This window comes from Paramacrobiotus metropolitanus, unplaced genomic scaffold (assembly GCF_019649055.1).
Source record: "Paramacrobiotus metropolitanus isolate TYO unplaced genomic scaffold, Prichtersi_v1.0 Parri_scaffold0000053, whole genome shotgun sequence".
In the NCBI taxonomy this organism is placed as follows: Eukaryota; Metazoa; Tardigrada; class Eutardigrada; order Parachela; family Macrobiotidae; genus Paramacrobiotus; species Paramacrobiotus metropolitanus.
Window position 1 is genome coordinate 670,092 of NW_026570273.1, and position 13,549 is coordinate 683,640.

The 13,549-nt window shown below is 40.8% G+C and overlaps 3 protein-coding genes across 3 annotated transcripts; all 3 read left to right on the forward strand.

Moving 5' to 3' along the window:
• The first annotated feature begins 1,575 nt into the window (after positions 1-1,575).
• On the forward strand, positions 1,576-3,297 carry LOC129592556 (uncharacterized). The gene is made up of 4 exons (XM_055488623.1): positions 1,576-1,668; positions 1,954-2,124; positions 2,564-2,862; positions 2,949-3,297. Exons 1-4 carry the CDS (start codon positions 1,626-1,628, stop codon positions 3,009-3,011), a joined length of 576 nt encoding a protein of 191 aa, XP_055344598.1. The 5' UTR covers positions 1,576-1,625; the 3' UTR covers positions 3,012-3,297.
• A 684-nt stretch (positions 3,298-3,981) lies between these two features.
• LOC129592541 (uncharacterized) lies at positions 3,982-7,299 on the forward strand. Its single transcript, XM_055488604.1, has 5 exons — positions 3,982-4,192; positions 5,710-5,775; positions 5,829-5,966; positions 6,064-6,368; positions 6,855-7,299. The coding sequence occupies exons 1-5, from the start codon at positions 4,150-4,152 to the stop codon at positions 6,963-6,965; spliced, it is 663 nt and encodes a 220-aa protein (XP_055344579.1). The 5' UTR covers positions 3,982-4,149; the 3' UTR covers positions 6,966-7,299.
• A 1,163-nt stretch (positions 7,300-8,462) lies between these two features.
• On the forward strand, positions 8,463-12,052 carry LOC129592503 (uncharacterized). Its single transcript, XM_055488557.1, has 7 exons — positions 8,463-8,702; positions 9,339-9,499; positions 9,618-9,633; positions 10,001-10,435; positions 10,502-10,609; positions 10,956-11,107; positions 11,820-12,052. The coding sequence occupies exons 1-7, from the start codon at positions 8,654-8,656 to the stop codon at positions 11,901-11,903; spliced, it is 1,005 nt and encodes a 334-aa protein (XP_055344532.1). The 5' UTR covers positions 8,463-8,653; the 3' UTR covers positions 11,904-12,052.
• The last annotated feature ends 1,497 nt before the right edge of the window (positions 12,053-13,549 follow it).

A 13,549-nucleotide genomic window follows, 5' to 3' on the forward strand; every position in this document is an offset into this window, starting at 1 on the left:
ATACTGAATACTTACCTGTATATGTTTATTCATCTTGAGTGTAATGGATACCGCCACAAAAAACGCAGTCAACAAAATCAAATTTACTGAATTAAAGATGACAATCATATATCTGTAGGTTGCTAACTAAGGGCATTAAAAATTAAAAGTCGGAAAACTAAATGCCGAACGCTCGGTAATACCGGTACCATTACATACAGGTAAGATAGAGAAGTATGGATCTGAGCTTAAACATTATCCGCATAAAATATGAAGAACCTCGTACTTTAGGCGTCTGACTGGATACTTGCATGCGATTAGATAATGAGGGATACTATTACTATCTCATTGCAAAAATCTCAATTTCGATTAAGGGTATCAAAACACGGATCAAACGGACTGTCGCAATTAGGTTACGTTTAAATATCATCCGTGTGCGGTTTTTTGGTATGCGGTGTACTTATTTGAATGAAACGAGAATTAAGCTCTGTATGGTTCTATCATGCATTCCTGTTACGCAGCAGTTTACGAAATCCACTGATAACGGATGGCTGTTTTACAGTAATAGGAACAAATTCGTAGTGTTTTGATTTTGGGAAGTTTTATAATTTATTCGTAAAATTTTCGTAATGTGGTATCCTTGCGAATGTTTTTTTCGACTTCTATCGATCGTTTGATCAAATTATCAAATGAGCGAGAGCAAAATCGAAATTTACGAAATATTGGCGTGATACAAAGAAAATCTACAGCAGGTCAAAAATACCCACTATTAGAATCAACCAAACAATTGAATTCCAGATTTGCAAATGTACTGCATTTAATTACAAGTCCCTTTACGCGGCTGTAAAGTGGCTCTGATAAAACTATATTGAAGTAAGACTTCGCCAAGTGGAAAACGCTAACGTCTCCTCGACGATCCACAACTAATTCCCAAGTAACCAGGCGCCGACGACTATATCCACCTAATTTTTGTCAGCTGCAGATATAGTGCCTGTACGTAGTGACTGCGGCGACTATTGACGTATTTAACAATAATTATTTCTAACTGAAACCGAAATTACAGCCTCCACTCTTGGTGTGCAGTTAAGAATGGTTAATTTGTGTAAAATTCACGGGCAACCAGCGAACATACAGCACTACACCATCAACATAACATAAACTGGTAAACATTGCATGCGATTATGCATATATCAACGGAGCCCGGAAAATGCCTAAATCTGTCTGATTAATTAACTGTTTTTGCTATCTCTCTCTCTTTGCATATGCAGATTGCTAATATAGAACGCTGCCGAAGCGCAGAAACACCGCCGTCGGAATTTTGTGTAAGAATAATAACAATGTAATAATTATCTAACGAGACACGGAATTTTGCAGTGAAATAACAATGAAAATGTAATGCTTTATAACCGCTGTAATTATTGCATCATAGGATGCACTACTTGCCGATTTTAAAGAGAGACGCTGATTCGGCATTAAATTAATTTGGATTACACAATTAATAATCACCGTAACATATCTTTTTCTAAAGAAAGACTCCACCCGTATAAAAAGGCTGCGCTGTTGTAATAAGACTATATCTTCTGCTTTTTCGTTTGTTCAACGCTGTACAGAGAGAACAGTTTTTCTTAGAACTGCAACACTGCAACATGAACCGCTTGGGACAGATCGCCGTTGTACTGCTGGCTGTTGGTAAGAACGATGCGCTGATGAATGGCTGGGACAAACTATGGGAGCTTGTAGAAATTTTTTTTAAAAATAAATTTAATATTTATTTTCTTTACAGTAAAAATCAAAAACTTTACGAGTCGTACTAGGTTAATGTGCACACCCACGGTGCGCCGTTACTTAAAACCATGTTCAGTTCTCTGTTTTTATTACCGAATTAGTGTTGTCCGTTCGCTACTGGAGTTTGATAAAAATAGAATTAATAACAATTATAATATTATAAATGTTATTAACTATTATTATCTGCAGTGTTCAGCCACTCTGTGCGCATTCTGGCCGACAGTTACTACGGTCCCAGTGATTCCGGACGTCCAGCGCGCCAGGGCACATCGCAATGGTCATTCGATCCCTATTTGAATAAATTCTACACCATTGACCTGGCCAGTCGGGTCAACATGAGCGAATTTGCAGTGGTTGACGGTACGTTTGTCTGTCGATACCGCATGTAGCCCTGACACAATAATACACATAACTTGTAATGTAATATTTATCTACAATTCACGCCAATGTGACTAGCAGCTTCCGGGTGTGTACAATATATCTGTATACAACCGGTTTATGCTTCGCGTAACGTAGAACACCGCTTTAAATCCTAAACTTACACACATTAGAAAAAGACGCGATTTGGTATTTATATGTATGTAGTTAAGTTTATTGATTTTATTGATTTCAGGATGATTATTATTTATAGGTCGTGCATTATCTTGGTGCAGATTCGGAATAAATTTGCAGTATATAAATATGGAACAAACATATCAATGTACAACTTTTATTTTTTATGTACCAAAAACCCGATTTCCACAATTGCAACCCGAAAGATTTACTATGTGTATAAAAATCTTTGTTTGCCGGTCTGCAGGTGTCCCCGCCGCGGCCGTCGCGGGCGGTGAGCAGCAGTACTACAATCTGTCGGCGGACGGGTCAACGTACATGCAGTACGTCTTCTTCCCCAGCGGCGCCGACTTCAATTCGCAAATTCCCTTCGTCCTGGGCCAGTCCAAAACGGTCCCCTTGCCGGGTAATCAGACCATTACATACAAATTCGACATGACCAACGCCACACAGGTCCGTATCGATATCGATAAGGATTTTGGCGATCATCACGCGGTCTTTATCATCTATTTAACGTGGAACGCTGATGGAAGCGGCTATTCGGATGTAAGTGCACGCGCCTGAGAAAAGTAGATCGATCCGGTACCTGGTGAAAGTTTAATTTACGTATGACCTTGTGTTCTGCATTACAGCTGGTGCAAATTCTCCAACCGTCGCCGTTCGAAGCCCATGCATGGTACAACCGAACGGGATAAACCGCCAGGACAAGGATTCTAATTTTTGTCTTGTTTATCAAAACGCTTCTCTTTGCCTCCTGATTCTCCTTATTTTTTTACGTTTTTTATTCAAAATGTTCCAGTTGATCGTTCTGCGTAGACACTTATTGATCCTCGCACAATGGATACACTGCAATTATTTAACAAAACCACGTGGAAAATAAATGTTACGCACAAATAAGCTGCTCTTGTTTGTACTGGATTGATACAGAAATAAGAATTTCCAGTTCGGCAAACAAAAGCGGCAATTGTGCATGTTACATCATGGTTGCGTTAATCACATTGTACTCTGTAAATGGCTTAATAACTGATCGATTAATAGCGCCTTATGTAATAAGCTGCTAATCCGTAACCGGCTTTTATTTGCGCTTACAATATTATAAGCTAAAAGAAGCGTGTTATATTTTCACTGGTAAAATGTAGGCCAGCGACCGGCTAGCAGTGTTAGCGAGCAATCAGCAGCGAGTCATATATTGCCGCCGCTTAGGCACTTAAGAAAATCTCATGATAGACTTTGAAAAAAAACCTTAACTGAATTCGCTTGAAACGGCAACAATTATTCAGCGAAATTTCCATGCTTTTTATGTCTCGGATATGCAGTTTCTGCTTTGGCGAAGCGTGTTAGCGAACCACTCAGGGCCAGCAAACGGCAAATTAGCCACAAGTCAATTCTTCTGCCATGCAAAAACCCATATGAAAAATCGAGTAATTACCAATGATTAATTAAACAAACTGCGGCAATCTAAGAAAGTCTGCAATGGTCTTCAGCAGTGATCGAACAGAATGATGCATTGTAGTGCAGTTTCAGAAACATTTGACTGGTGCCAGTAGACAGCCGGCGTCCGATGACCTTTCGCCGTGATTGTCATTTTTGCGGCGGTCGACCATTACGCTAGCCATTTTCCAAGAAAATCCGCAATTATGAGTGTATTGTATGCTGGGTCCGAACGAGCAATGCAATTTGATAAGCATCATTACGTAGGCTGTTTTCTAAAAATTAATAATGTGCTGCCATTCAGATAGCTACATTTTTTATGGCATTAGCTGCTCGTTTGCGGAAACTCCTTGCTCTGTTTAAGCTGTTTTGCGCGGCAGGATCGACCACTTAATTGGCGGGATGCATTTTATTTACAGGATAACTTCCGCGCTACTGCTTTACGGTACGTTCTAAACAAAACTAGCATATACGGTACAGGTGCAAATATTTAACATGTTTATAAATTATTGGTAACTAATACGATAGATTTCCTAGGCAGCTGGATGGCAGGTCAGCCTCTGTAGTCCAGCTAAAGTTGTATGCAAGTTTGTGATTTTGTTCGGTTCTGGTACAGTGCCTCAGGTTCTCAGCAACTTGTTTTGCGAAGGTGGATTAGGAAAAACTAAGGCCCATGTATCAGCAGTACAACAAAAGCCTATAATTTGTCTACCTCTCATTACTTATCTCAAACCCGAACATCGAGGAACCCTACTTTCCGTGTGCCGCGTGTTACTGGACGAGTAATGCATTAAAAAAAGAATGTGGTGATGGTAATGCTAATTTTCTCTACGTAATTCTTTGTAGTATAGCACATAGTGCAGTCCAAGTGGTCGCACCCGGACATTTGGGAGTGTAACATTTCGCCGCAAACAAATTCGACGCACGACTTTTCGCCGCATGGACATGTGATTTCGGGACACTTCGTTTTGGGACTTTGGCACATTGCGAATATTTCTTACTGCGCCATTGAAAAGTGTTGTAGTGGTCTTTTGTCATGGGTTTTGTTGGTGTTTTATTTTGCTTATGCTTTGTCGTAATGCCGACAGTGTTGCGCCGAAACGCGTCCCTACGTCAAATTGTCCGCTGGCAATATGTCCCTGATACGAAAAGCCCTAAAAATCAATTGTTCCTGCGTCGAAATGTCTCGCGGCTAAATGTCTAGTCGGTGAAATGTCCGGCGGCGAGTGGTCCCATAACGAAATGGACTTGCGGCGAGTCGTCTTCGTCAAAATGTCCTGCGACTAGTTGTCCTCCGCGAAATGTCGCCAAGTTCGGTGCCCCAAGTGGTTCAGCCACACAAACCGTCAATGATTCCCCGTGTTGTTATACGCTTATAGATAGTACAGGCTTTCTTGCTGCTGCTTATATCGATGTTCTTGTGCAGGGTCGCACGGTGTCACTCGTATAATGATGTAGTGTCGAAAATATCACTCATATCATCTGTAAGATGCTTCCACCGGATCGTCCTACAGTTTGCCTGCACTGCCCATTCAAAAAATGGTCAATTCCACGCTGCACGGCGGTCATATAGAAAACCGGCTTTTTCAACACTGAAGGATCATTAATAAGCAAGTACGCGCAAGCGTATACGCTCTATTTGTGAGCTTTGGTTCTGCTTTTGGACATAGAATCGCTGGCTTTTTTAGAGGATACAGTAGTGATGCAGTAACACTTTCAGTGGTGTCAACTCGTATCTGTCTCGAATCTCGTAGTCAACTCGTATCTTGTATCTGTTTGCGATTTTTTATTTAGTTCGCATTTTTTGTGCTTTTTATGTAACACAAACTTCGTGTTCTACATTGAAGTGATTGAACAGCCATGCAAGGCAAAATGCTAATTTCGAAGCACCAGTTATTTGTAGTTAGGATCTGTAGTCCAGGTATTTGATTATCCTGAATAGTGAGGACCAATAATTTGCAGCATGTTATACATCTTTCTTAACCATCGCGGATGATTACAATTACGCCACCACCGGATCGTCCGGACCTTTCGGTCCATCGCGGATGATTACAATTACGCCACCACCGGATCGTCCGGACCGGGCGGTCCCGGCTGTACTCCTGCAACGCCCAAACGCCAGGGCAAATCGCCATGGTCACTCGACCCTTTCCTGGGCGTGTACGACATGATACCGGCACTTCGTCACAACATCGTTAACTTCACCGAGCAAATTCTGTGTAAGTCACGGCCACCCATCCGGATCCCTGGTCAACCTACACAGGCGCTCCTGTGGCATCCTTACACCAACGGTTTGTGAACATATGCATTTTGCAGTCACGCCAGCATTTCTTGTGGACGGTGGCGAGCGGCAAAAGTTTAACCTGACAGCCGACGGCGACATGTACGTGCAGTGGGTCCATAACGGAAACGATTCCACCTTTACCACTTTTGACAGTTGGCTGCCGTTTGTGCTGGAGGAGGAGTTTCAGGTCGTATTTCCCGGAAATAATATGCTAAACTATTCCTTTCGAATGACGAACGAGTCGACGCTGAACGGGCATTTCTACCGTACATTTCCGGATGGTCACTCGGCCGATATTCACTTTTGGCTAACGTTCAACGAAACCAACTTTTGGGATGTACGTAGAGGAAAGATTATTACAAGTTTTTATCCGATAACTAAAACCATATTATCTGCACAAAAAAATTAATAGCAGCAGTAAAAGATATCTTAATCATGACTTAATGGACAAAATTAAGTTGAGCTCCTTAGAAAAAGCCGGCCACCACACTTAGGACAAAAATTTAAATTTAATTCGGCCGGGGCAAGCAACACAGCACGTAGTGTAGTGCGGTGGACTAGGTTTTTTTTTAAGTGCGTTTGTGTTTTGGGTGAATTTGAAATGCTCCAAAAATTTTTTGTAATTTCAAACTACTTTTCCAGTATTTTTTGTGCTTTTTTCAAGCGCAGAATGTGAATGCATTGTCTTTTGACTCTGACTGTAATTACATATCTGTAGTTACTGTTGCGATCCTCATGATCATAATTCGTACACAAATCATGCCATATAGATTCGTTGCATAATGAAATCTTTGTTTCATTTGAATCTGTTTTTTTTTATCAGGAGGTCAATGTCAGTTCGCCGTTCCCACTCAACGCCTACGCACCGTTCATGAAGATTGACCCAAAAGCCAGACCGTGCAATCGCGGTGATTGTACATACTTAGACGATTAACCCGTAGAACCCGGTAACCGTGGCCAACGATCGTTGCACTTCCCCTTCCAAGATTTGCAGCGCCGCAATATCCAATCCACAGCGCAACGGCGCCGCATGCACACTCATCACGTGACAATTTTTTACAACATTTTCTGAATATTTATTTCTTAGGCTGAAACACGTTGTAACTTGTAACCGTAACCGGTTTCTGTATGCTGCTCTGTCGCTGATTTCCAGATGATTATGATGCAAAGTTTTTTTGTTTAAGAGTGCACTTGATTGATGTGTCTGGTAACGAAATCTGAAAGTGGTGACATTCGGAATACCAAGAAGATTTACATAATGCCCAGTGTAATTATACACAATATGCGTTTAATGATGGCCACCCGGCGACGCGAGTATCCTGCAGTCATGTCAATTTTTAGACTATGAAAAGGAGATCGTTATTTTACTTCCATGTACTTCTATTTCAATGTAGAAACGAAACAATTTAGGATGACAACGATGGTACTCTACCAATCGGTTCGCGAGTTAAAATAATGATAACAACAAAATAAGTCAGATTAAGGATAACACCAACAATAAAGAACGCGATTCAAAATGATAATGCACAATAATATTCGGATCTAAAAATATTAACAAAATATTAAAATGTGCGGATCAATAATAATAATAATCGGATCTAAAATAATAAAATAAAATAATAAAAATGATAATATAATAAAATAAATATCAAAATAAAATATTAATATAATAATAAACAATAAAGTAATCAATAATAAAAAATAATAACATTCTGAAGACCAAGTTGCGCCCCAACACCATTGGGCGTCAGCGGGTTAAAAGATATTATTAATATTAAAAACATAAAATAAACGCTTCAGAATAATGGTAACAATAAAGTACTCGGTTCAAAACTAGTCTTAAGAATGAAATAGACGGTTCAAAATGATGCCAAAACGATAATACCAGTAATTCAAAATCTTATTTAAATAATATGGGTCACGGTCAAAAGTTATAATGAAAATATGGCATTTTAATCACGGAATCGAAAAACAGTGTCCTGCAAAACCACATCTAGGGGATGCGCATAAATCATAAATGACCACCACTGGGTTCGAAGCGCTCGTTTGCACAGAGTGCGCTATAGTGAAACCAAAACTTGTTTTTAGCCAGAAAGGTTCTTCTGGTAATATTTCCGAGCCGGCGATAATACAATACTTATACTCGTATCTCTGTATGATTGCATTCTACCGGCAATTTCATCATTGTTATTTAAGGCTTTTAAGCAGCCATCGTTGGTATAACAAACAAATAAAATGACACTCATCGAGTGGCACATTCACGGTTCGGCATGCATCGTATAAAAGCCTCGACGCTGCCAGAAGCCATCGTAATCCAGTTGGATAATTACGGCGAGCATCGTTAGCGGCGGGCGGAATAACAGCACTGTCAACAGGTGTACACAAATCCACGAAAAGCCTGAAAGGCGAATAAACACGCTAGGCACATGTACTGGAGAAAAATTTAATAATGGCACCAGTTTCTCGCTGTAGAACGCCGGCAGACGTTAGGACACTGGGTGAATATGTAATCGGTTGCATAATTGACACGGAGACGCGACTAACTCGTGCTTTATCGGGCCTGTCTACTGAATGCCGCCACCTTGATCCCGTTAATTTGAATTATTTTATTTATTTGGCGTGATGGCGTGGATATGGATTGCGTTACTGTTGGTTTCCACCGCCGGTGCAGGTCTGTAAAATTAGTGATAGAAGTGGCAAAATGTAGTTTCTTTAAAAAATGAATGGATTTACAGAAATTTTGTTACAGCGTCGAATTATCAGGAATTAAAAAATATATATGGCAATGTACATATGTAGAATATTTATAACCGTTTTTACAAGGCGTTCTCAATACAATATTACAAGGCGTTCTCATATACTATAATACAATACAATACAAGGCGTTCTCATATACTATAATTACGTGCGCGCGTTGAGAACTATAATGATTGTGTTGCATTTGACATAGCATGGTGCGAACCTTGATACGAATTTTGTTATTGAATTTTGATGAATTCAGTTTCAAATTTTTTGTGCCAGAAATAATTTCTTAAATTTGGTTTGTCCAACTACGTACTTTTTCATAGGAACACTGCATAAATAAGAAACTGTACTCTGTACAAACAATATAACCTGGAAACTGCACCCACAGATCGATTGTTAATACTTAATTGTTAGAAGTGTATTATAAACGTTGATTTTTCTGTTCGTGCCAATCTCCTTTTACGTATTAACGCACATTAGTCATCGGCATTTAAGTAAGTACTATCAAATTGTTTATAATTGTACTGCATCGTTACAAAAGCATTTTCAATAAATATTGCAGGACTGGCTGATACGATAACGTGTTATAACTGCAACGGTACGGTGGAGCAAGCCGGCACAGCCGGAACTGCCTGCGGCTGGTACAAAGGCTGGACGTCGTCCAATCTGGACAAGCGGACCGGCGTCATTTGTCCCGATGGAATCTGCTACACTCTCATGATTGTACGCTCACAACTGCAGTATTTGGCCATGTGTTTATTTGTTTACACACTCCATAACGGCATAACTGTTATTCCCATTTTATTCTTCAGTTCAATATTTATATTTTATTCCATTTTAGGGAGGCACTGGTCAAGGTACGAGCTTGTGGAGGTGAAAACGACCCCGAAGGACAAACTGCCATCACCCTACAGCGTGCTCATAGTTATTTATAATTTGCCGTGATAATTAAAATTATTAATAATTTGATTATACAAGTAATTAATCTGTTTATATATTTGGTTTACCATAGTATTTGAATAATAATATTTGTTAGTGTAATTATTATTAAAATTTTATCCATAATGATAAAAATGTATCTGTCAATTATTAGATGGATTCTAAAATAATTAATAATTAGTGTGGCTATTCGAATAATCCCTTACACTGCGAGGAATAAACTGCAGTAATAATAATGGGAAACTGGAAATATAATCTTAATTTTCATATCTGGGTGCTGTGTAGTGGCGACTATATACCGCGGCTGTGGCCAGGTGACCTGCGATAAGCTGCCGCGCGGCTGGGAGAAACAGGAAGCTGTTTGTGATAGCGCTACGAACAAGGTCAAGCCGCCGCCCGCCAACGAGAAACTGAACGACATCCGCCTGTTCCAAGCCAGCCTGCCCGGCAATGTCAGCGTCACCAACCTGCAGTACTGTGACACGGACTGGTGCGGGACGGGCGGCGAGCAGATTGTCCAGCGCTACACCACAGCGCTAGCGGCCGCCGCCGCGCCACCGGCGACACCAGCGCCGCCACCCCCTCCAGCCGTGGTCCCAGTGGTGGTGCCGCCACCAACCAATGTCGTTACCACCAATAACGTCGCCGGGACAGGGGACCAGGCGGGGACGTCGAATCAGCCGGCGAATGGGGCCGTCGTGGTACCGGTTATAACGAACGGTACCGTAGAAATTGCTTTGAAATAATATTATTACGCGGTATACGATAACTCCGATTGCGTTGCAGGCGGTGGGCAGACACCCGCGCCGGTGGATACCTCCAAAGTGGCCGCCGGGAACGCGGTCAGTGCGGGAGCCGTCTCCACGGGAACGGATAATAATCAGCCGGCTGCCGGTACATTGCAATAATTGACCGTATTTTATCTATTATTTACATAATTAATCGTATTCACTGTAGGTACTATCATGTTATTTACATGATAAAATACAAATTTACCGTATTTTATCGGATATTATTTGTTTCACTGTTTTCCATTTATTTTTTTGATTTATGGGTTAGGCCGCCGCTAATTAGGAAACTCACTAAAGCAATTGTTTAAATTGAATTTCTTTGATTACGAAGCTTGAAATAATTACTACCGGTATAGTACAGTTTTTTTTCTTGAACGACAGGCTGTGATTTTATTAAGAGCAAATTAAATCAAAGACACGTAAAACATGTATGTGATGCATTTACATAGGTGGCGTCGTGATCCGACCAGGCACAATGCTCAACAGTTGTCTGCAGTGCCGCAGTCAAGCTAACGACATTTGTGGATTGCGCGGCTCGGATCTGCTGGGATCCGTGCGGACCGTCAACTGCAATGCCGGGTTCTGTTTCATTTTCGTCAGGGTAAGTTCTCTTTCTAGACGCATATAATTTTTCTGCCAGAACTGTCGCCATAGCAGTAAACGAACGCACACAACGATCTGATTGCTCTTGATAATTCTATCATCACGTGTAGAAATGTAGTGCATTGGCTTTGTATCATTCTGAACTCGAAGGGCGCTTCCGTTGGTGTATGTCTATTATAACACAGCGGCGGCGCATTCTTAAATTAAGGATGCAAGACTTTCCTTTTTATTTTCGCAACTATATAAACATTCAACGGTCACAGATCGGCTGTTATTTGGCCTATCAGGAAAATAATGATATAATTATCAAAATAATTATATTTTTAGTATCGAGATTCCGGGAAATTCTGTATAGAACAATTTTCTCTCAATATACGTACTAATATACATCAATATTACATATACATTTATCGGTAAAATCAATAATAAATATTGTATTACTTTGACATTGGATTCTTAAATACGCATGAACTGCTTAACCTAACCCACTACTTGTTAAGATATAATGATTATAAAAAATAGATCATGTAAATTGATTAATTTCTATAAACTGATTGCTTTCTAACATTTTAATTAGTGTGTACCAGCGCTGGCTTTATTCTAAAAGCTTGTCATTGCCGAATAAAAGCAAATGTATATTTAACCGATATTTGTTTACGTATCAATAGGTGTTTATAAAGTCTTAAATTTATTTCGACTGCATATTTTAGGCCGAAGCCGGTCAGCCGGCCGGCCATGGTGACGCGCGGCTGTGGCCCGCTGCCGTGTTCGTTGATCCCGGGCGCCAACGGTGACAGTCGCCTCTGTGATGAATACGGCCGCGTACCGCCCATCGACGCCAACAACGGATTGTTCAACCAGACGCGCTCCTACTACGTGCCTTTTGGCCCGGGTCAGGGCCTGCAAGCCGGCACCCTGCAGTACTGCGACAGCGGGTCCAACTGCAATTCCGGATCCATTATCAATTTTCCATTGAAGAATTACTATTATCTCGTGGGCAGCACGGCTAGTAGACTGCTGCCGGGGTATTCCTTATTTGCAATGGGCACGGCGATAATCCTGGCTGTGATAGGCTAATTGCGTTGTATATGTGACCTTTACCAATAGCTGTTTCGATACATAAATTGACGTGACGGATAATTAATGTTGTACCATATATTATCGTAGCTAAAGGCAATTCTGCAACGTCTTAATAAAACTGACGCGCACGTGACACTAAAGAATCAATTTGTAATTACTAGTATTATGGAGGCGCATCTCACAGCAAAATTGCAACAGTTGTATAGACGAGACGATCGTACTTCAACACGGAATAAAAATTATCTCTCCTGAACAACTCAAAAAACAATTTATTCGGCATTTATCGCGCATGATACGTGCCATATGCGTCACAAATCTTAGCTGACGAGCGAAGCGAAGCGAACATTTTGCACAGCAAATACCGGCTTCCAACAGCAGCATTTTCGTAAGCTTTAAGCAGCATTATTTTTTTTCTTAATCAAAATCGGATGGAGAATCGCGTCATCGGGCGGCTCGACGTAGCGCGCACAGCACCGGACTGCGGCGCTGACGCTTGGCTCCTTTCTTGGGTGGAGCGTTGTCACAGGGTGGCAGTGTCGGCGGACTCACCGGTGCGGCGGTAACGACCGCGCCCTCGGTTGCGGTCTCCCTCGCCCGAATCCGTTGTGGCACTGTTTTCATAAATAAGTAACAGGATCACAAAATTAATGCACAGCGAATGTATAACTGCATTATCTGTTTTCGAATTATACATAGATTTTTCTGGATGGGTCTGCCGGGGTTGTTGATACCAGGCACTTGAGCGGTTCTGTGGTATTGGTATTTTGGTATACCAGTTTATATCACTGGTATACCAGTTAATACCACTGGTATTACCAATAATACCTGGTATTCTATATATGCTATGGTATTGGGCTTTTTTCGTTGAAATTAAACTAGGTATAAGCTTTAACATGAAAAAACGGTTAACTGATCCTTTCCACCCTCCGAACAAATCATGAAGTATTTAAAACGCGGTCGCTTATTTGATAATTTTCTCACATGCGGGCAAGAATCCAGTGTTCTTGATGCGGGTCAACCCACAGCCAGTGAATTAGAACACTTAGACTGATCGTCCGTTTATTCCGACTCGTTGTTCAGGCTTGCTCGAATATGTACCTGGATTTACATTTTACAGCTAGATTTATTACAGCAGCTCTTAATGATATCAAACGGGTAGTTTTGCTTAACATATACTTTTTTAACCAATTTTGCTTAACATGTGCTTAATCAGTTTTTGAAATGAGCACAAAATAATGATTTCTAATTACCGTATAATTTCTGACTGATATACCTCGTAGATGCTGATGTAGAGCGAATGATGAATACTTCTATCACCTTGCTTCTATCAAACTGCATGGTAGTGAACGATAATAGCACA

What these genes read in the sequence shown, in the direction of transcription:
- LOC129592503 (XM_055488557.1), top strand. Translation starts at nt 8,654, where the DNA reads ATGGCGTGGATATGGATTGCGTTACTGTTGGTTTCCACCGCCGGTGCA. An exon ending in GGTTTCCACCGCCGGTGCAG is followed by an intron (nt 8,703 to 9,338) that starts GTCTGTAAAATT and finishes TAAATATTGCAG; the next exon opens with GACTGGCTGATACGATAACG. An exon ending in TCTGTTTCATTTTCGTCAGG is followed by an intron (nt 11,108 to 11,819) that starts GTAAGTTCTCTT and finishes TGCATATTTTAG; the next exon opens with GCCGAAGCCGGTCAGCCGGC.
- LOC129592556 (XM_055488623.1), top strand. Translation starts at nt 1,626, where the DNA reads ATGAACCGCTTGGGACAGATCGCCGTTGTACTGCTGGCTGTTG. An exon ending in CGTTGTACTGCTGGCTGTTG is followed by an intron (nt 1,669 to 1,953) that starts GTAAGAACGATG and finishes TATTATCTGCAG; the next exon opens with TGTTCAGCCACTCTGTGCGC. An exon ending in CGAATTTGCAGTGGTTGACG is followed by an intron (nt 2,125 to 2,563) that starts GTACGTTTGTCT and finishes GCCGGTCTGCAG; the next exon opens with GTGTCCCCGCCGCGGCCGTC.
- LOC129592541 (XM_055488604.1), top strand. Translation starts at nt 4,150, where the DNA reads ATGCATTTTATTTACAGGATAACTTCCGCGCTACTGCTTTACG. An exon ending in TTCCGCGCTACTGCTTTACG is followed by an intron (nt 4,193 to 5,709) that starts GTACGTTCTAAA and finishes AATAATTTGCAG; the next exon opens with CATGTTATACATCTTTCTTA. An exon ending in ACGAAACCAACTTTTGGGAT is followed by an intron (nt 6,369 to 6,854) that starts GTACGTAGAGGA and finishes TTTTTTTATCAG; the next exon opens with GAGGTCAATGTCAGTTCGCC.